The 21650-nt window shown below is 51.9% G+C and overlaps 1 protein-coding gene across 2 annotated transcripts in view; it reads left to right on the top strand.

Moving 5' to 3' along the window:
• TBCD (tubulin folding cofactor D) overlaps window positions 1–21650 on the top strand; it is a 176604-nt gene that overhangs the window by 35631 nt on the left and 119323 nt on the right. Inside the window, exons 1-6 of one of the 2 annotated variants that reach the window (XM_027081142.1) lie at window positions 8159–8182; window positions 9668–9713; window positions 11148–11280; window positions 15654–15790; window positions 16428–16488; window positions 17533–17607. In XM_027081142.1, the coding sequence (XP_026936943.1) occupies window positions 8177–8182; window positions 9668–9713; window positions 11148–11280; window positions 15654–15790; window positions 16428–16488; window positions 17533–17607 (458 nt within the window). In that variant the 5' untranslated portion in view covers window positions 8159–8176. Of the gene's footprint in view, window positions 1–8158; window positions 8183–9667; window positions 9714–11147; window positions 11281–15653; window positions 15791–16427; window positions 16489–17532; window positions 17608–21650 lie in introns of those variants that run through there. The other variant, XM_027081141.1, reaches the window with a different exon arrangement.

Consider the following 21650-nt stretch of genomic DNA (forward strand, 5'->3'; position numbering starts at 1 on the left):
ACATCTGAAAACAGGAGGTCACAGTCGTCAAGTGTCCTCTGGGCTCTTGTGCACCATGCAGCCTCATCTTCCAGACAGGACGTAGGAAGCTGCAGTCAGTGACTGGGGCGGGGCGGGCCGGGCCGTCTCCCCTCCTGTGAAGGTGTGTGTTTATGATTGGGATTTCACTGTTAGGTTAGGAAAAGATTTAACACATAATGGGAAGATAAAACTAATGTGATTATTTTGATCATTTAAACATTTCTTTTTGAAGTTAATTTTTATTTACATATTTGTGTACTTAAAATCCTTTATAGTTTACTTGATATAAGTGCATTTTATCAGAATTGTATTTTTTCATTCTGGGTCCTAGCTGATAATAATCAGCTGTTATCCTAGCCATTGAAAACTCAATTTCAACAACTAAAATTTTTCCACATTTGGAAGTTTTTTGTTTTCCCCTTAGTGTATGCAATCCTGAGGAAGTAAACCAGGCACCCTCTCGAGAGAACAGATGTCTTGCTTCTTCTTGGGGTGGGAAGTGCCTCTGGTTGGGCTGGCTTGCCCCTCCCCTCCCTCAGGCCTGGTCCTGAGCACAGTCTGGTGGGCATGGCCTTCAGGCCAGTTGTCCTCCTGTATTTCTTAGTGATCCCCTGTACAGTTTCAGGTTACTGTCATTTCTTGGGGTGGTGGTGGCCCTCCCCCTCCCTTTTATTTTTGCAAGCCAGTAGTCGTGTGTGTGTGTGTGTGTGTGTGTGTGTGTGTATGTGTGTGTGTGTGTATGTGTGTGTGTGTGTCGGGGTGGAGGGTGGTGCACGTGGTGGGGTTCTTCTCCTCTGACCTGCAGGGAAGGGGGGCCTGGAGCGTGAGTTAAGAGAATTCGTCTGTATAGTGCCCTTGGGTGTTACTCAGAGGGCGCCAAGCTGTTGGGCTTTGTTGCCTTGCATGGAAGGTTTGGTCCTGGCTCGGCTCTGTGGCTCCAGCAGGGACCATCAGTCAAGCTCTGGAGTGGCGTCCAGCCTGAAACTGTTGTGTCAGTGCTCATGGTCCTTTCTGTTTACGTTTTGTCCCCTTTGTGTGTGCACATCCAGGAAGAGCTGTGATACTGGGGCGTGGTCCCCTCTGTTGCTCTGGGACAGGACTCAGGAGCACAGAATGGGGGAGCTTGTCCTGCCTGAGCCCCATCCTGTCTGCTGGTTGGTGCGTTTGTGATGTCACGTCTTTCTGAGGGACTGGGAATGGGGCCATCATGCAGTGAGGTGCCCCTCAGTGCCAGTGCTCATCAGCTCACAGGGTAATTCTTGGGTGCTAGTAAGTGGCACCCCTGAGCCGTGTGGTGTGGGCCCCTTTCTCCCAGGGCCTAGGGTGGAGCTGCTTTTCTTGCCCTTGACTCAGTGGTGCCTTCAGGGGCCTCAGACCAGCATCTCCTGCTTGGCAGCCGGGCGGACTTGCTCTCAACAGCCGACAGCCTGTGATTTATGGCTGGAGAACATGCCCTGGGGAGGGAAGCTGGTTGCATGGTGCAGAAGAGCTGGCTTGGGTGGGTAGTGATCGGAAGGTGTGGTGGTTTAGAGTGATTACTGGGAAATGCATTTGTTTGCACTTTATGCTGTGCTGGTTTCTAGAACAACAGGAGCAGACCTGGCGGTCATCTCTCCTCAGATGGGTGTGCTGTGTGGTCTCGTCTCTCTGTGGTGTGAGGGCTTGTATGGAGTGTGTGCTTCCAGCTGGTGGTTTTCAGTTGGCTCATGTTTTATGCTTCCATGAAAAATGGGGTACACTCCCCATTTAGTGGCCCGGCTGATGGATCCTCCTGACCATCTGAAGATGAGAGCATTTCTGTTGGCCACTTCCTCCCGTTGCTGGGGGTCACTGTTCTCTGCACATGCCGGGTTGGACCGTGTGCTCTCAGGAGGGAAGGGCAGTGAAGATGGCCCTACTTTACGTGGAAAAATAGACTAAGAAACAAAATCAAAGCCCTGGCCCTCTATGATTTTTGTTCCTTTTCATCCCTTTAGCCATTCTGAGTCTGTTCATGGGAGAGTCTGTAACTCCTGTGACCTTTGCCTTTGTGCATACAGAGCACCCCCACCCCTGGGAAATCCTGTGGGCTTCAAGGTCAGGAAAAGTGTAGGGATAAAAAGAACCCACCTTGGGCTTCCCTGGTGGCGCAGTGGTTGAGAGTCCGCCTGCCGATGCAGGGGACACGGGTTCGTGCCCTGGTCCGGGAAGACCCCACATGCTGCGGAGCGGCTAGGCCCTTGAGCCATGGCCGCTGAGCCTGCGCATCCGGAGCCTGTGCTTCGCAACAGGAGAGGCCACAACAGTGAGAGGCCCGCGTACCATAAAAAAAAAAGAACCCACCTTGAACCCATAAAAGATGGGGTATTGGGTCCCCTTTGGTCCAGACAGTGGCCTGCAGCCTGGCCTTGGGGTTGGTCCCCTCTGTGGGGTGGGGACCATGGGGGACTGTCACCATCTGCCCATGCCCAGTGGCGGGCTGTGTCAGTGACAGTTGTCCTGGGAAGTCTTCACTACTTGTTCTTTTCTCTTACTTAGACTTTGTAAGGAATTTGGCAAATGAAGGATGTTCATGTGTGAGAGCATTTGGGGCCTTTCCTCGTATTTTAAATTCTTATTATTTATCAGTGAATGAGACCAAAGAGCGTTTAAGTGGTCACCAGGTGCTGTCAGTTCTGTTTCCTGCCGTTGCCTGTCCAGCCTCCCTCCCCCTGCAGACCGTCTGCCCTGGTCTAGGCGCCCCACCTCAGCTTCCCGGACGTTGAGAGTGGCCTCCCCATGTGTCCCGCACACTGCTGCCAGGGTGGTGCCTGCAGGGTGAGATTTCAGTCCCTCACACGGATCCTAAGGAGGGAGCTGTGTCTGTCGTGGACAAGCCACCCCCTAAGCCTGTGGCTCTGCACAGCAGCTGTTGTGTGTGGATTCTGTGGGTCCTGACAGGCCAGGGCATGGGCTGGGGGGGCACTTGTCTCTGCCTCGTGTTGCCAAGGGCCTTGCCTGAGAAGCCCGCACTGTGTGGGTGACTAGAAGGGTTAGGCTCAGCTGGGCCTGTGGACTGTGGCTCCTGCGTGGCACCTCTGCATGTGGCTACTGGGTTTCCAGGGAGAGTGTCCCAGGCAGAGGATCCTGGGCTTGGCAGTCACAGTGTTGCTTCTGCCTGGCTCTGTTGGTTGAAGCAGCTGGAAGACCCCTGGCCCCAGGGAGGGAGGCAATGACCCCAGAGACCCCGGCTGTGGAGGGGAGGAGGTCAGAGAACTTGCCACATAGGGTGACCGTACGATTTTTATCCACACTATGTATTTGAGAGTAAAAGGAGGCTCTGCTCTATTCATAACAAAGCTGCCAGGAGTGAGGGGGGTGAACTGGCCAAGGTGCCCGTCTGACCCGATGCTCCAGTAGAACAGTGTACCCGCGGCCCGCCTGCATGGGGTGCCCATCGGTAGACCTTGTCCCTGCGCTGAGAGCTGCTGAAGGGAAGCTTCTCGGTGAGGTTTGTTTTTGACGCCCCCCCCCCGCCCCCCGGCACTATTAGGCATCTCATCGCACGTTGTGTGGACCCCATCACACCACTGGTCTGCAGACGGTAAGTGGGTATTTTGGTGCTTTTGGCGCCCTCCCAGATTCCAAGTCCTCACATGGAAGGAACCAAGTGTTTCTGCTCAGGAGTAATTGTTCTGAAAATGGATGACTTGTGTCTAAAATATATTAAATTGGATGCATTTGAATTTACATGGAGTAAGTTAACTTTAAATTTTGTAAATGAAACCTAGGGAAGAGTTCTTAAAAGAAAATAGTTTTTGGACAAACGAAAGGAATATTTCTGTATTTACCAGGTAGGAGACAATTCAGATATCATTGGTTAATATAATGCGTTTTATGTTCATTTGCATTTTATTCTCTGAGTGGCTCAGCGAACTGGTACCATCACTGCCGCCTGTCGTTTACTGAGGAAACTGAGATTCAGAGAGGGTGCCTTCCTGCCCCGTCACACAGGTGGTCAGGGGTCTGGATGCTTCTCTGTGTGACATTCGTGGAGAATCCTCAGCACAGTCAGTGGGTAGTGTAGGAAGAGCTCCTTCTTCTTTGAAAAATCATTTTTATTCTACACTTGGTGAAGAGATTAAGCAGTCCAGAGGCTTGGTGATGACAATACATCAGCCCTTGTCTGCTCTTGTCAGCACAGCCCCTTCTCCCGGAGACAGCCCGCTTTGTGCTGAGGGTGATTGCTGCCCCTTCCTCCTGCACAATGTGCTCCAGCCCATCTGCTGGCTTGCTGATGCCCCTCCTGCTATCTCCCAGCTTTGTTGACAATGTCACTGTTTTTAGGTGCTCTGGACCTGTTTCCTCTGCCATCCCCTCTCCACAGGGTCTCCTGATCCCACCCCTCTTTGTAAGAGGATGTCATGGTGCTTTTCCTCCCCTGCTGCCTGCCTCGCCCGTTGCTTCTTCTCAGCCAGTGCCTGTGTGTATTCACTTGTACATGATACGAGTTGGCAGCATTTCCCTTCCGTTCTGTATCCTTCTTTAAGTCTTGGGCTTAGAATCATTGGTTTGTAACTTTTACAGTCAATAACATTCATGACAGGGGTTCGTTTTCTGCTCTGCAGTCCCAGGGTCCTTATGAAGGAGCGTTGTGCCTGGTATTAATGTCAGATGGAGTCTACTTTCTAACATTCCCGTTGATCAGAATCCTGTCTTGTTTTTGTTTCTTTCACATGTGGACCACAACTTGTACAGTTTTGATTTTCTTGTATTTTGCTTATCTTTTTCTGTTCTTCACTAGCCCTTAATATGGTCTTAATATTGTTGATTGCTTAGACTCCCTTCCACCCTTCTGGAAGATTCTGCTCTGTGTTTTTGCTGACTCTGTGGAGCCCCTCAGGGTCATCTGGGACAAGCTGGATCCTCCTCTTATAGCCCCACTTCTAGTGTGGAGCACCTTCTCACCACTCAATCGAAAATTTGTTGCGATTTCTTGCTATTTATTTAGGGGAAAGCGTTCAGTCTTTTACCATTAAGTATGATACCAGCTGTGGGTTTTCATAGATGCTCTTTATCATGTTGAGGAAGTTCCCTTCTATTTGTAGTTGATGGGGAACTTTCATCATGAATGGATGTTGGATTTTGTCAGGTGCTTTTTTTGCTTTTACTGAGCTGATTGTATGTTTTTGTTCTCTGTTCTGCTAATACGATGTATTATATAAATCAATTTTTGAATGTTAAACCAGCCTTGCATTCCTTGCAAATGGGGAATAAATCCCATTTGGTCATGGAGTAAAATCCATTTAATATGTTCCTGGATTCATTTTGCTAGTATTTTGTTAAGGATATAAAAAAGAAATTATTTTAATTAATTAATTTATTTATTTTATTTGGTTGCTTCAGGTCTTAGTTGCGGCTCGCCGGCTCCTTAGTTGTGGCATGCAAACTCTTAGTTGCAGCATGCATGTGGGATCTAGTTCCCTGACCAGGGATCGAACCCAGGCCCCCTGCCTTGGTAGTGTGGAGTCTTAACCACTGCGCCACTAGGGAAGTCCTAAGGATTTCTATATGTTTGTTCATGAGGGACATTGATCTGCGGTTTTCCTATGATGTCTGTGGCTTTTGTATCAGGCGAGGACCGGGAACTGTTCCTCCTCTGTTTTCTTGAAGTTTATGTAGGATGTAGTTTTTCCTTAAATGTTTGCTAGAATTCATTAGTGAAGCCATGTGGGCCTGGGGGTTTCTTTATGGAAAGATTCTAAAGTACTAATTTAAATTTCTTTACATGATCCAAGTCTATTCAGATTTTCTATTTCTTAAGCCATTTTTGCTTATTTGGAATTTGTCTTGGAATTTGTCCACTTCCTTTGGGTTGTCTAATTTTTTTTTTTAAATAAATATATATATATATTTATTTATTTTTGGCTGTGTTGGGTCTCGTTGCTGCGCGCGGGCTTTCTCTAGTTGCGGCGAGCAGGGACTACTCTTACATTGCGGTGTGCGGGCTTCTCATTGTGGTGGCTTCTCTTGTTTTGGAGCATGGACTCTAGGGCGCTCGGGCTTCAGTAGTTGTGGCATGAGGGCTCAGTAGTTGTGGCTTGTGGGCTCTAGAGGGCAGGCTCAGTAGTTGTGGCACACGGGCTTAGTTGCTCTGCGGCATGTGGGATCTTCCTGGACCAGGGCTCAAACCCGTGTCCCCTGCGTTGGCAGGCAGATTCTTAACCACTGCGCCACGAGGGAAGTCCCGTCTAATTTGTTGTTGTAAAGTTGTTTATAAAATCCCTTTGTTATCCTTTTAGTTTCTTTAGGCTCTTTTGTGAAGTCCTTGAATCCCTGCCTTTATTTTTATGTATACATGTGTGTGTGTGTGCACATGTGCACACGTGTGTATATTAAAATAAAATATACAACCACACACTTGTGTTGTTGAACTGTTTTAAATTAAATCACTCCACTGCCTGTAAATACTTCAGTGTGTATTCTACATAATCAGCATACCATTTTGAGGACTTCTTTTTAAAACAAAAAGTTTTGTTGTCTCCCACATGATAGTAATTCTGATTGTAGTATCCACTGGAAGAGAACACAGAGTGGGTACTTTGAGTTCAGTGATGCTTAACTGTGCATTCATGTCTGTTAATCTGGCCGTGTCTGCCCGCCATGCAGCTGGGTGTGGCAAGGCCTCCCCTCTTGCTGCCCGGACTCAGCGCGGAGCTTGGGGTGGGCAGGGTTCAGAAAGGACAGCAATGATTCTGGTGCTTCAGTAGCTGAGACGGTAAGTCTTCCTGGTGGTATTTTCTACCATAGAGCTGTTGGCGTACTAGAGTGTGCTTCACAGTTTTAGAAAATTTGGCAAAATTTATGTTAGTTATTTTTATACCAAGACATTTATTTGTGTTTTTAAGCGTATAATTACTATAACTTTGAAAGTTGACTGAGACCTGAGTGGTTTTTATAACTTGTGTGCTTGTCGTATTGTCAGCTGTTTCCTTGTGGCACCGGTTGTCTTTGTGTGCAGTGGCACTGGCCGTGTGGATGGCTTTGTGCCCCGAAAACAGAGGGGAGGTGGTATGTGTCCGCAGGGCACGCTGGCACTGCGATCTGGGCTGGGCCAGCCCTGAGACGCCCCCTCAGCCCTGCAGGCTGGGCCTCCTGCTTGGAGGAGGAGCTGGACCCTCGGTGAAGCCCCATCCTCGGCCAGGTTCTCTGTCCTGGTTTGTATGTGAGGCAGTTTGGAGCTGAGACCGTTGCATCCAGGTTGTTTATGTGAACCCTGACATTTAGTTTTTTTAAAGTTAGAGATATCTAACCACAGTGGTCTGTTCTGTAAGCTTTACTGCTGGGGTCTGGACTGTCTGAGTCCTGTATGGAGGCCTGGCCTAGCTCCTGGGGGAGGCCGCGGCGGAGCTGGAAGGATGCGTGGCAGGTGAGGGACGGCAGTGGCCTGCACGGAGGCTGCAGCGGAGCTGGAGGGATCGAGGCAGGTGACGGACGGCAGTGGGCTGCATGGTGCGGCCCGCCCTTTCCTTACTCCTGGTCCCAGACCAGCTCCACGGCCACCAGCTTGGGTGTCTGTCCTTCTGAGCCAGTCCACTGGTCCTGTTGTGGCAGTCGGGGCAGGAGGCTGATGGCCAGCGTAGTGGATGGGGTTGCTCTCGTGGCCTCTGCTGCAGGAGGAGGGTGGCGGGCGTTGTGCCCAGGGCTGTGGGTGGCTCACCCTGGGGCTCACACGTCCTGCTCAGACTCATCTGGCTGCAGGATGGTTTTCTCCCTCCTTTCCACCAAGCCACCTCCCTGACTCCTTTAAAAGTTCACCAGGGGGCTTCCCTGGTGGCACAGTGGTTAAGAATCCGCCTGCCAATGCAGGGGACATGGGTTTGATCTCTGGTCCGGGAAGATCCCACATGCCGCAGAGCAGCTAAGCCCGTGTGCCACAACTACTGAGGCTGCGCTCTAGAGCCCCTGAGCCACAACTACTGAGCCCACGTGCCACAACAACTGAACCTGCACGCTTAGAGCCCGTGCTCCACAACAAGAGAAGCCACCACAACGAGAAGCCTGCACACCACAACGAAGAGTAGCCCCCCCTCGCTGCAACCAGAGAAAGCCCGCGCACAGCAACAAAGACCCAGTGCAGACAAAAATAAAATAAATTAAAAAAAAAAAAAAAAGTTCACCAGGAAGAAGCTAGGGGATGCAGGTGACTTTCCCCCTCCTCATAAACCCAGATTGTAAAGACAAACATTTCAAGTGTTTTGGGAGTGGTTTACCAGTCATGAAATGGGGATATTTCAGATGTGGCCCGTGAACGTCCGGGGGTCCTTCTCCACTTGTAGTGTGGGTCATGGAAAGTTGTGGGGGAATGAAATGTCCTGAACTTCCTAATCTGATGGCTGGCTCATGGTTTTGGGGTTGAGTTGTTGCGGGGAGAGGAAGGGCAGAAAGCACGAAGGAGAGCATGACTTCTGCCAAGGGGCTTTTGCAGCAGAGGGCCAGAGCAGGGCTGGTGAGGTGAGGCACTTATCACGTGTGCTGGGAGAGGCGGTGGAGCCATGGGCCACTGGCTGGGAGGTTCCATGGTGCTTTGAGTGTTGGGATGTCCTGGGCCTGTGGGTCTGAGCCCTGTGTCTTGTTCTCCTGTGAGCCTGCCTCAGAGTGTCCAGGGCCCCGGAGTGGTTGGTCTCCATGTGAAACACCACTGACTAAGTGTCTGGGATGGTGTTCACTCTCTTCACCTTGGCTGAGCAGCTCCCTCACCAGCAGGACCTGGTGTCGGGGGACGGGGTCCAGTGCGGTTGGGCCCACGTACCTTCAGATGGTCTAAGACAGAAGTGGTCTCACCTTGCCAGTTAAATAGTAATTTTTTTTTTTTTTGGCGGTACGCGGGCCTCTCACTGTTGTGGCCTCTCCCGTTTTGGAGCACAGGCTCCGGACGCGCAGGCTCAGCGGCCATGGCTCACGGGCCCAGCCGCTCCGCGGCATGTGGGATCTTCCCGGACCGGGGCACAAACCCGTGTCCCCTGCATCGGCAGGCGGACTCCCAACCGCTGCGCCACCAGGGAAGCCCCAAATAGTAATTCTTGAAGGAGAAGAAGTTCCTTAGCTGTTTTCTTAGAGTTGCTTAGCTTTAGGGTTCTTCGTTTAAGGGCTTGGATACCCAAGTCTTGCAGAGTTGAAAGTGGAGGGTAAAATTTCAGGTTGAGGACTCCGGGTATTTGAGGTTTTGACAGCCTGCCGGCCCCACGTGTGTGAGAAGCAGGAGGGGCCCTTTCTCCTTTGCTGGCTCAGAACGAGGATGAGTACGTGGGTGCCTTACCTTTGTGTCGGATAATTCGACCTGTGACTCTTATCCTTTGGTACCTTCAGGTACACGCTAGTCATGGAAACCCGGTACGATTCCTTACTCTCCTTACAGGCCAGCACCCTTAACTTCAATGCGGGCGTGTGTCAGTGAGCAGGGCCTCACCGCTGCATCTCTGGTTTACGTTGCCCCTTTGGAAGATTTCCTCTCTAGTCTCTTGTAATTCCTTTCTTTGTCATGTACAGAAACTCTTCTCTTGTTATTTCCTGGCGAGTGTCTAGAATAAAAATCCTGGAAGATGTGATGAATTGTTTTGATAATTGATGTTTTAAATTTGTAAATGTATTTGCAAATTCTAACAGAATTTTTTTTCTTTTTTTTAAGGCACAAATATTTAAGCATGGAAAACGTGAAGACTGTTTACCCTACGGTAAGGTTTATTTGTAAGTGAGGGTGTGTTTGTGACATGAGTTTGCCTGAATTATGATCAAATGTGTCTCTTTAACAGTTTATTCACAGGCACAAAAATCTGTGACTTGCTATATTTGGATACTATCATAGGTCTTTTTTTTCAGTCTTCTTTGTGTGTGTGTGTGTATGTACGTATGTGTTAATAATCTGACTGTTAGGTCTCAGGCCTCTTAGGGAGGAGGTCTGGGTTCCTGATGCCCTGACTGTCTGGTCTTGATCCTGGGGGCCTTGGGATATAGATGAAGCCCTGAGGTTTCTGGCTCGCTTCCTGGGGGCCCAACTGCATTCTTCCCAGCACCATGGCTACATCATTTGCCCTTTTTGCCTCATTCTCTTAATTTTAGATTGAACCTCAACTTATGAAAATCAGTATAGTGATTTTCGCTGCAGGAAGGCTTACTCCCTGGAACAAGAGAAATTTCTTAGTCCATGTTTTAGAAGATGTATGAATCAGATTTAGGTAGTAGAGTCTATTTCTTGAAGTTTTCATCATGGAACATTTCATACACATACAGGAAGACTGATTGGTATAGTGACCTCTCATATTTCTATCACAAGCTTCAGGTTTTTAATTCATGGGCACTCCTGTTTCATCCATGCTCCCCCTCACCCACCACCTAGACACCCTATCATTCCACTGGCATCTGTTGACTCTTTTTGGAAACATAACCTTGATGTCATTGTCACACATGAGAACATGAGCAGTCGCCATTCAGCATCGTCACACGTTGTCCTTGATGGACTCGCACACACAGATCCCAGGTCCATCTTGAGTTACTGTCAGTTATACCTACGCTGGTCACTGTGCGCCGTTTGGGTCTTTTGGGAAGTTACCCAGATGCCATTTCAACTTGTCTTGAACGCCCCCTCCTTGTCTCACACGAAACATGGTCCTGCGTGCTCTCCTGGCCTCCGCTTCCCCCGATGCCCGCCTCATTGCCCCAAATAGCCTTGACTGCAAGGGGGCCCGATCACAGTTTCCCTGCTTGTAGAGACCCCTCTCTGTTCTTGCAGCCTCATGCTTAAGCCTGTCTGCATGGTCCTCATGGCCTGCATGTGCTCCACCCTCCAGGCACGTGCCCGCTGTCTCTGCCCAGGACACTGTTCCCTCCCTGGGTTCCTCTGCGTTCCATCTCCAGATCCGTGGTTCACAGTGAGAGGGTTGGGCAGGTCCGACTCCAGCTGCACTTAGTAAATGACATGGGGTGAAAGGGTCTTTATGAAGCAGAGCTCAAGGGGTCCAGCGTAGATGTAGGCCTTCACACTGACTGGGGTCGGGGGGGCCTGTGGAAGTGTCTGGTTTTGGTGTCGTGCGTGTCAGGTGGGGTTGGTGGGTTTGGGAGATGACACAAAACCTTCCCACCAAACTGAGCGAGATGTGCTGTGTTCACAGCTGCCACCGTTCTCCAGTGCCTGGACAACTGCAGGCTCCCCGACAGCAACCAGACCCTGCTCCGGAAGCTTGGGGTGAAGCTTGTGCAGCGGCTGGGCCTGACCTTCCTGAAGCCCCAGGTGGCCAAGTGGAGGTGAGTGGACTGAGTGGTAACCACGCGACCAGGGTGTGTCGGGAGGCTGGCGCGGGGCTAGGTGTTTCAGGTGGCTGGACACAGCGGGCTGATTGACGTGTCCTCCTGCTTTCATTTTTTCCCCAGTCTCAGCAGTGTTTCTGATTTTGAAAGGAACACCTTTTCTTTCGGTTATTTTCTGACCCCACATCTTCCAGGTAGAATCTTGAAGTGGAACTGATGACAAGGAAGGCTTGTTTCGCACTCACTGAGAGTGCTTGTCATTCAAGTGTAGGGCAGCCTCACTGGCGGGTCGCACCGTAGGGAAGGCTCCATTCTGGTCACCTCAGTCTGGGTCATGGGCTCCTTCCTCGAGGTTTACTCAGAAAGGAGAGCTGTCTCTGCCTGTGGATGGAAACGATGTCTTAAGGGTTCTTTTGAAGTAGTGGCTCCCCCGGAAACAGACTGTTTGGTGTGCTGGGGGTGGTACTGCATTTTAGCAGTCTTCAGTTTTATTTCACGTATTCATTTGTGTGGTTTGGGAGGAATTATTTGATTAAGTTTGTCTCCAATTATAGGAAATTCCAGAGAAGTGTGTTATGTTTTAGTGATGTTTTACTGAAATACCTTTTAGGTGTTCTGTATACAGCTTGTTCTGTAAGTTGTTTATGAGACTAAATGTTAGTGGTTACTTTGCAGATGCTGTGGAAAATTAACATTCTGTGCTGTATTAGGGCTCCCCTGAGAAACAGAACCAATTGGTGTGTGCGTGTAAAGAGACTTATCATAAGGAATTGGCTTATGCTTGTGGAGCTGGCAAGTCCCCACATCTGGCAGGCTTGGAGGCCAGGAGGAGCTGATGTTTCAACTTGAGTCTGAAGGCAGGAAGTATCCCTCTCACTGGGGGAGAGGGAGCCTGTCTGTGATCCTCAGGCCTTCAGTGGATTGGGCAAGGCCCACCACACTGGGGAGAGCAACCTGCTTTACTAAGCCCACAGCTTAAATGTTAATTTCACCCACAATCACGGTCACAGACACAACCAGAATAATGTTTGAGCAAATATCTCGGCACTGTGACCCGGTCAACTGGACACGTTAAAATGAACTATCACAAGTACTCCAAGCATTTATGTGGGAAGGAGAGTAATTTAGCACCCCAGTTACTTTGTTCAGTCTGTATCTCTCTGTACACTGAGTGTGATCATTAATGTGGTGGGTTCAGTCTCCGTCTTGCTCTTTGTTTTCTCCCTCTTCCGTCTTTTTTTCATTTTATCCCCTCGGATACATTTTACTTTTTTTCTTTTTATTTTTTTTTTGCGGTACGCGGGCCTCTCACTGTTGTGGCCTCCCCCGTTGCGGAGCACAGGCTCCAGACGCACAGGCTCAGTGGCCATGGCTCACGGGCCTAGCCGCTCCGCGGCATGTGGGATCTTCCGGGATCGGGGCACGAACCCGTGTCCCCTGCATCGGCAGGCGGACTCTCAACCACTGCGCCACCAGGGAAGCCCCTTTTTATCTTTTAGATTCATTCCCTTTTTGGTTGCCTTCCCCTTAGTGACAGGCAGGTAACTGGCCGCACTGCCCCTCCTGCTGTCTGGGGCGCAGGCCTTCTCAGTTCCCCCTGCTGGGGTGTGGCCCTTGCTCCTGCAGCAGCCGCTCATGTCTCATGCGTGGCCTTTCAGTCCTTCCTGCTGGACCCACACTTCAGTGACTGCCCAGCGTTACTTGCCCTCTGGACTCTGTTTGGCTCTCTTGGCCTCCCAGCTGCTCTCTGATGGCGCATCTGGGTCTCACACGCCTCACAGCTGCCTGAGGATCCAGGGAGAATTTGGGATGCTGTTTCAGCTCCCCTTCCTTCAGCGTCAATCCCCACTTAGTAGCCATCTCACTAGTCAAGATTTCTTTTTTTTGCCCAGCAGGACGGCGGCTATGCTCGGGCTGTACTTTTCTGTGCCGTGGTTTAGAAAGTGCCTTTGGGAGGAAGCAGAGGGGAAGTTGGGTGCACCTGGGGGCTTCCCTGCTCTGAGGGATTGTAGCCATGCCTTGGTTGTCATCTTGTGCCTGCCAGCGGTTGGTATATACACTTTGTCTAGATTTGTGGTTAAGTCAGGAGGGAAAGTCCAGTGGCAGCCTGTCTGGTCCCTGGTTGCTGGACGATATCGAGAACTTTTTCTGTGAGGTAGAGTCCTCGTGTGTCTTCACTGGAGGACAGTAACAGTGTCGACAGTCGTTGCCCAGTGCCTGCTTCTTGCCGGGAGCTTTATGATCTTGACCACAATCCTGTGGTGCCTGGTGACGTTCTCCTTGGTTCAGTTACCTGTTGCTGCTCTGATTCTGACAACAACTCTGATGTGTGTTCTTTTCCAGACCAACACCAGGCAGTTGTCAGACACCAGCTGGGTGTCCTACTGTGTAACTCAGTTTTGACTCTGTCTTTGTGGAGACAGCACCAGATCCTACAGGTTAAGGGCTCAGCCCACTAGACTGTCTCCCCCCGCCTCAACACCTCTCCTCCCTCTGCCAACCCCAATTGCAAGTCGAGGTTGTCACCTGTGTTTCTGACAGTCTGGCTACAGGTTGGAGGGTTTGATAATTTGCTAGAGCGGCTCATAGAACTCAGAGAAATATTTTATTTGAGATTACTGGTTTATTATACAAGGCTATAACTCAGGAACGGCTAGGTGGAAGAGATGCAGAGGGCAGGGCCTGGGGAGAGGGCACAAGGCTTCCATGCCCTCTGAGTTCCCCACCCTTCCTGCTTCTCCCTGTGTTCACCAACCTGGAAGCTGTCCTAACCCACTCCTTTTTTTTTGGTCCGGCCATGTGGCAAGCGGGATTTTAGTTCCCAGACTAAGGGTCAAACTTGCGCCCCCTGCAGTGGAAGCTCGGAGTCTTAACCACTGGACTTCCAGGGGAGTCTTCCTTTTGGGTTTTATTGGAGGCCTCATTGCATAGTCATGGTTGATTAAGTCACTGGCCATTGGCAGTTGATTGAACCTCCATCTTGGGAACTGCCCACACCATCCTTGTTTCACGGAATCTGAGGCCTCAAGGCCACAGCTAAACAGTGTCTGAGTTGGCTCTGTCTCTGAAGCCCCAGTTATCTGGAACTGGACTTGGCCTTAGGCTGTGGCCCCCAGTAATCATGCTGTAACTCGACCGGTCACCTTTTATGCCCCAGGCCCTGTCCTGAGATGGGGCTGCCCCAGAGTCAGGCCCAAGCGTGCCTGTCCTGCTTCTAGGAGGGGAGGCGTTCCTGGGCCTTTCTCTGCACAGGGCCTGGTCTGAGTGCTTTGTGCACATCCTCCCGCCTGGCCTCGTTACAGCCCTCTGGGTGGGGCCTCATTTTACAGATGGGAAACTGAGGCAGGCAGAGGTTCAGGGGCTGTGCAGTCAGACAGCTGAGCTGGCGTGTGCTGCTGGCCCCTTCATGGCGCTGCAGGAGATGATGCTGGTGGCCTCAGCAGGTGGGGAGGCGGGTGTGGGCGGCAGGAAGTGGTGAGAGCCATTCAGGAGGCAGGATCTGTGGGAGCTGGCATGGACCAGCTGTGGCCCCTGGTGTGGAAGGCAGGCATCTGGCCCGGAGACAGGGGGTGGGGCTCTGCTCAGGTGGGACCTGGAGGCAGAGCCTGTGGAAATAAGGCCAAGGCCAGTGGGTTCAAACGTGCCCTCCCTGCCATTTCTGTTGGGTGCATTCTTTTTTTAAAAAAATAATTAAAAAAATTTTAAATTTATTTTTATTTATTTATTTTTGGCTGCGTTGGGTCTTCGTTGCTGCGCACCAGCTTTCTCTAGTTGTGGCGAGCAGGGGCTGCTCTTCGTTGCGGTGTGCGGGCTTCTCGTTGCAGTGGCTTCTCTTGTTGTGGAGTACAGGCTCTAGGTACACAGGCTTTAGTAGTTGTAGCTCACGGGCTCTAGAGCGCAGGCTCCAGTAGTTGTGGCTTATGGGCTCTAGAGCACAGGCTCAGTAGTTGTGGCTCATGGGCTTAGTTGCTCCGCGGCATGTGGGATCTTCCTGGACCAGGGCTCGAACCCGTGTCCCCTGCATTGGCAGGCGGGTTCTTAAGCACTGTGCTACCAGGGAAGCCCTGTTGGGTGCATTCTTGTTGTCACGCTTTGTCACCTGCCTTTCTGCTAAGAAAGCTTTCCGACACGTGAGGGTTTCTGAGTCATCTAGAAGGTGAATCTATGTTCTGTGGCTCAGATGAGGTTGTCATCTTCCTTGACAATCCATGCTGGTGACAGTTACTGCTCAGTTTCCTTCCTGTCCATCCTGTACCTGAAAAGCACATGGAATTTTCATAGTGACACTGAATTGTTGAGTTCAGTCATCAGGATCTTCTAGCTCCAAGTTGTCGCAGCAGGTCTGAGGTGTGTTTGTTTGCTTCTTGCAGGTACCAGCGTGGCTGCCGCTCCTTGGTTGCGGGCCTGCAGCTGAGTGTCCAGAGTCCTAGAGATCCAGGGATACAGACCGAGACCCCTGACAGCGACGGAGAGGACGACGTCCCCGAGGAGGTGGAGAGCGTGATAGGTGAGTGGGGGCCACCTCATCTCGACCTGCAGGGGACCTGGCCCCACCTCTGGTCTTTGCAGGGTGGGAGGTGAGCCTGGGGCTGTGTGCATCTGCTGTCTCCCCGCCCCCCGTTGCGGCCCTAGACCGCCCTGGTCGCAGTGCACCTGTGCACCTCCACAGGCTCCGTCCTGCCTCTGCATCAGGCTTCCTGTGCTGCCATGTGCCCTCCACCAGGGCTTCCACTGACCGGCTTGCAAGGCCTGTACTGCTTGGGAGCCCTCTGTGTGGCCTTTCCTAGAGGCTGAGCATTTCTCAGACCCTGTCCCTAGGAGAGCTGCTCTCTGCAGCCTCTGGCAGAAGCTGGTTTCTCTGGGAAGCCTCCCTCATCGGCCTCTGGCCTTCCTCGCTGGTGCTCTCTGCCCAGTGACTGTTAGGAGCTAAGACAGAAATTGCCCTTAAGTGATGACTTAAAGACATACAGAAGGAAATGTCCTTTTATTGTGATTAGAATTGAGATTCTTCATGTAATTGCCTTTATGGTACTGTTTTGAGTGGTGTGCAGGGTGGGTTACCTTAAAGCTGGGAACTGAGAGCTCATCTAAAACTCTGGGTGGTTCCGTGGGGCTCACAGACCGGCCTTCCTGTGTTCTTCCAGAGCAGCTGCTGGTTGGGCTGAAGGACAAGGACACGATTGTGCGGTGGTCTGCGGCCAAAGGGTAGGTGACTGCACTTGGTCGGGGTGCTGGGCTGGGGGCTCACAGCTTATGCCCCAGATGCCTGCAGGTCTACTGAGTCTCCTTAATCATTCAGTACTTCCTGTGGAATTGGAGGGCTGCAAACAGCTCCCAGAGTTTTAAAAGGTAGAATGATTTTTTCCTAATTTACATTTACTGCTTTTTGTTCTAATTTTCAAGAAAATCACTGAGGTTGGTCAGTGGCTTCTTCATGTTCTTGCCCTTCTGGCTGGAATGAGCACGTTTGCCTTTTTTACCTTCAGGTGTTCCTTTCCTTGCTCCTCACGTCCTCACTGCCACGACCCCCACCTCCTGCCTCCACAGCCAGGGGCGGCCCCCCATGTAGAGAGCAGATGCTGCACGGCCTCACTTGATTCCAGAGCCCCCAGGAGGGGCTGGCATCCCCCTCTGCTATGCCTGAGGGAACAGCCAACACAGGCGCCCCAGCACACGCAGTGGGGCCAGGGCGGGTTAGGGGACAGAGTACAAAGGAGATGTTGTGGAGAAAAGGAAAATGGGTGAAGGTGCCCGTGGGCCCTCCCCACAGAGGTTACGGGTGTCCTTGCCAATCCACTCACATAGCGAATGCCGGGGAGAGGAGGCTCACACGGGGGCTTTTGGCCAACCTCGGAGCCCAAAGTCTTGTCTGCTTGGAGTACGATGGGCTGGGAGGGTGGGTCTTTCTGGGGCGCCGCTGGCCGGGACCCAGCCTGGGCAGTGGCTTGATGGAAGCCGGCCCGGTTGGCATGCAGCAGGGGATGGACCTTGGTGGCCTGAGCTGGGAGCCGTTGACTGTCTGAGAAGTGCACCTGCCCTGTGGGCTCCCTTTGCCTTGGTCCCCCAGATGCCTGTCCTGTCTCTGTATGTCAGTGTGATGGGCTCCCTGATGGGGCAGGTGGCTTTTATGGAGCAGAATCAGCCTCTTTGCCATCCTCTGGAGAGAAGGACAGTTACTCGGGACGTTCCTAGTGTAGCGTGTGCCCTCGACGGGCTGCTGATGCTGACGACGTTGCTTCTGCTTTTCAGAATCGGTAGGTTGGCTGGAAGACTTCCCAAAGAGCTGGCGGATGATGTGGCCGGGTCTGTGCTGGACTGTTTCAGGTATGTGGGGAGATCAGAGGGGTAGATGTGTTTCTGGGTAAGAGCAGTGGCTTTTCTTTCCTTACTTCCTCCTACGTTTTCTTTCAGTTGAGCTAGTTATCAGATTCTCTGAAGCCATTTCTTTTCCTTTTGAAGTTAAATTTGAGGACTCTAGTTATTTCTGATATATTTCTTGTGTGTGTGTGTGTGCACGTGTGTGCCCCTAATACATCTTTTTTTAAAAAAAATTGGGGTATAGTTGTTTTACAATGTTGTGTTAGTTTCTACTGTACAGTGAAGTGGAGCTCCTTGTGCTATACATTAGTTGTCTATTTTATACATATTAGTATATATGTTAATCCTAATCTCCCAATTCATCCCACCCTGATATATTTCTTTTGTCAGCTGAGGCTCCGTTACATTTAAAAACCTTAAGGAGGTCAGTTTTGCGCGTGTCCACACATAGAAACGTATCCTTCAAGGAAACCTGTTTTCATTGGAATGAAACCAGGGCTGCTCTGTCCGAGAGAGTTTTCTGTGATGACGGCCTGTTCTAGATCTGGGGCTGTTGAGATCTTAAAAGAGGCTAGTGTGACTGAGGTCTGAATTCCAAATTTTATTTAATTTCATCAGATTTAAATCTCATAGCCACATGTGCCAGTGGTTGTGCTGCATCCGTCCTCACCTCTCAGGGGATCCTGGGGATCCTGGGGACCCGCGGCCTGCCCGAGGTGCAGGTGTGGGCCGGGAGGTGCAGGTGGCAGGTGTGGGAGTTTGAGCCTGGGGCCTGCAGGCGAGGGGCAAAGGGCAGAGCCCCGAGCAGTGCAGGTGGGCTGAGGGGGGCCGCGTTAGTGCAGCGCAGGTGGGCTGAGGGGGGGGGCCGGGGTTGGGGCGGCGCAGGGGGGCTGAGGGGGGGGGCCGCGTTAGTGCAGTTCAGGTGGGCTGGGGGGGCCGCGTTAGTGCAGCTGCTCACGAGGACTCTTGCTCTGCTTGCCCCTTGCTTTCAGAAGCAGGTGATTTGAGAATGGGTGTTGTGTTCGGCCCCCATTTGTGGTCCCACCCTTGTCAGCCGGTTGCTTCTCTTCTTGGTGCCCCCATGCGTGTGAGAGCTGTGCTATTGGTGTTCATGGGCACTCAGGCCTCGGTCACCAAGCTGGCCCACGGGGTCCCAGGGGCGCGGGCTTCTCCTGCCCTGGGCCCCGAGCCTGATTGGTGAGGTTTAAGGACTGCAGGAAACAGTTTCACACTACTGTTTCAGAGTAATGTTGCATGTGTGGCCACTGTGTCTTCTTGTGGCAGGAGACACGTGCTGCTTCGCGGGACTCTCTAGAACCGTGGGTCTGCACGATGACTCTGCTGGCTTGTTGTAGAGTGTCTTCCTGGAGTTCTTTTTCGGGGGCTTGCTGATGGGCACGAGATGACACGGGCACCCCACTGGTCCTGGGTGAAGAGGTGTGGGTTCAGGGCAGCCAGGGGCGCGGGGGGTTTGGGAGGATGGAGGAGCCAGGGCCTCCGGCCTTTCCTCCCAGCCCCTTCCCCTGGGGTGGCTGTCTGCCTCAAGCACTTCGCTTTCCTCTTTCCTTCCTTAGAGTGTTTCTGCACAGCACTCTGGCTATTTGAAGCCATCTTTGTCCAGCCCTTCCTTCTGCTGCTCCTTCTGCAGTCTCCCCTCCCATGCGCTCCTGGGTCCCCTCCCGTCCGGCTCTCAAACCCTGTTACTTCTCTAGCCGCTGTGCCTCTGCCTCAAGGGCTGTGAGCCCTTCACCCCAACGTGTCTCCCCTGAATGCTAGCATCTTTTCTCCCAAAACATGCTTCTCTGGTCAGATGTATGTTCCTTGCTCTCGGCCTGCAACCTTAGTCCAGTTTCACTCGTCCTAGTTAATCTCCAAATGCTGCTTTGCCTTTATTTTGTCGTTTTAATGAATTCCTCTGATCTTTGTGTCTGGGTTGTGGAGGGTAGAAATGGTCTCACTGCTCCAGATTCCCAAGGCCAGAAGCCCAATGCAACATTGAGTGAAGGGGCCTGAGTGGGCCCTCGGGGAGGCAGTCTTTCCCTGGACAGGACCTCACACAGTGGGCGTGAAACTCCTGATTGCAGAACAGGCCATAGAAAGGAGTCAGCGCAGCCGGGAGAAGCAGGTACCAGCTGGGCTGGGGTGTGAGGTTGGCAGGGTGGCTGGGCCGGCTGGCGACCCAGCACAGAGGCCGCTCTGGTCTCCTTCCTCCTTTTATGTCCTCCTGGGGTATGTGGTGAGCTGCCAGCCATTTCTGCAGTGGGTCAGAAATAGGACATTAATTCCTTTACATGTAAGAACACCCGACTCCTGGGACTGTTACCTTGCTCCCTGCCCTGTTTCTGGGCCAGATTATGTGGCTGGGGCCTCCCACTGAGCCCCAGAGGACCTCCTCAGGCCCTGTGCTCCCCTCCCAGGTCCCGCCCCAGAATGTGCAGGTGCCCTTCAGTACCTGCACTCCCCTACCCCTCCCACCACTTAGAAAACCACGTGTTAGCCCCTCGATGGCCTCAGGACAGGATCCCAGAGATGGTGCCCAGACCCACCAGTCCAGGGTGGGTGCAAGCAGCCTGCCCCGGGAGGCCTTGCCGGGTCCTCTGTGTCTGGCATCTGCACTGAGCCCGCGGGTTTCTCCAGTCAGCAGACGGGCCTCAGCCCTGCGGCCTGGGTCCTGGGTGTGCCATGGTGGTGCTGCTGTGGCCGCGGGAGCAGCCCCCTCTCAGCAGTAAATGCTCTTCACGGCTCCTTCCCAGGCTTTTCCTTGAGTTCTAGTGCTGTTTGCAGTTAAAAGTTCAGAAGGAGATGAAAGTGATGGGGTGTCCTCCTCTGCTCTGCACCCTGCACGCACCGTCCCCCTTTCTCCGTGTCCTTCTAGGGACAGTGGGTATGAGGTGGGTGGAAGGATAAGAACGTCTTCTTCGCTCATCCCACGCCCTCCACGCCGCCCCACTCTGCTCTTCCAGATGGTCCTCATTGGGTGCCCTTGCCGATGGGAGGCCAGTGGCCCTGAGCCCATCTTGGCCCCTCTCTCCTGAGCCTGCTGTCTCGGCCCTTCTGTTTGCTGTTGTCTCCACTCCTCTGAGACCCCGGGCCCTCCCACGGTCGTCTGGGGCTTGGCTCTGGGACAGGAGCTTGCCCTCAGGCACTGGGCACTCTGGCGGTACTCGGTACTCTGCGTCCTAGTGTCTGCGTCCATCCCCGCTGTGCAGGTTGACCTTGGAGAGGGTCCACGTCCTCCTGGAGTGGGCAGAGCAGAGGCAGCAGTGCAGGCAGCACACCGTGGTCCTCCTCGGCCGCCTTGGGCCACAGGCATTTTACAGCCTGACGCAAGGTCCTGCACTGTCCACAGCTGTTGACAAGCTACAGCGCACACACGTTTAGTTGAGAAACGATGGCGTGACTGGCGATTGTTTTAGTGATAAGTGAGTCATCGTACTGCTGACCTTTTATCAGGTTCTTCCAAATGTTATTAAATCTTTTATGGAAAGCAGAAAGCACTTCTCTCCAACTGAAATCCTGAAGTACACAAAGTGCAATATTAAATTGTGGCAACGGTCATATAGTCTTTGGGACAGACATTTGATAAACATCTGGAACTTAAGAAAGTTATAATTGGAATTGAGTCACTGGTTGCTGGCGAGGTCCAGGGCAGCTTTTGTGTCTGTCTTGGTCAGCGTGTCTCCGCAGAGCCCAGAGCAGGGCCTGGCACGTGGGAGACACTGCTAAGTGTATTTTGAGTGAAAAGATAAGCCTAACTTCTATCCTATCTGAGTATTCGTGCGTTTGTTGCCAGCCAGTGATGCAATTTATTTGGTTTTCCTAAACATTTCTTTGCCATCAAATTAATTTATTCAGAATTGGAAAGAGTCCTGTAATTTCTCTGGTTTTTTGGGTGAAGTATATTTCCATGTTTATTTTGGCAGCCAGGCGTGGAAACTCTCAGAACAGTTATTGATGTAAGAAGCAGTTGTTGATGTAAGAAAGGGTTATTCTCGCTAGTTATTATGCCAGAGCTGCACCTTTAAACATGAGAGCTTCCAAACCACTTC

Source organism: Aethalodelphis obliquidens, unplaced genomic scaffold (genome assembly GCF_003676395.1).
Source record: "Aethalodelphis obliquidens isolate GAN/ISIS:26980383/991018 unplaced genomic scaffold, ASM367639v1 scaffold44, whole genome shotgun sequence".
NCBI lineage: Eukaryota > Metazoa > Chordata > Mammalia > Artiodactyla > Delphinidae > Aethalodelphis > Aethalodelphis obliquidens.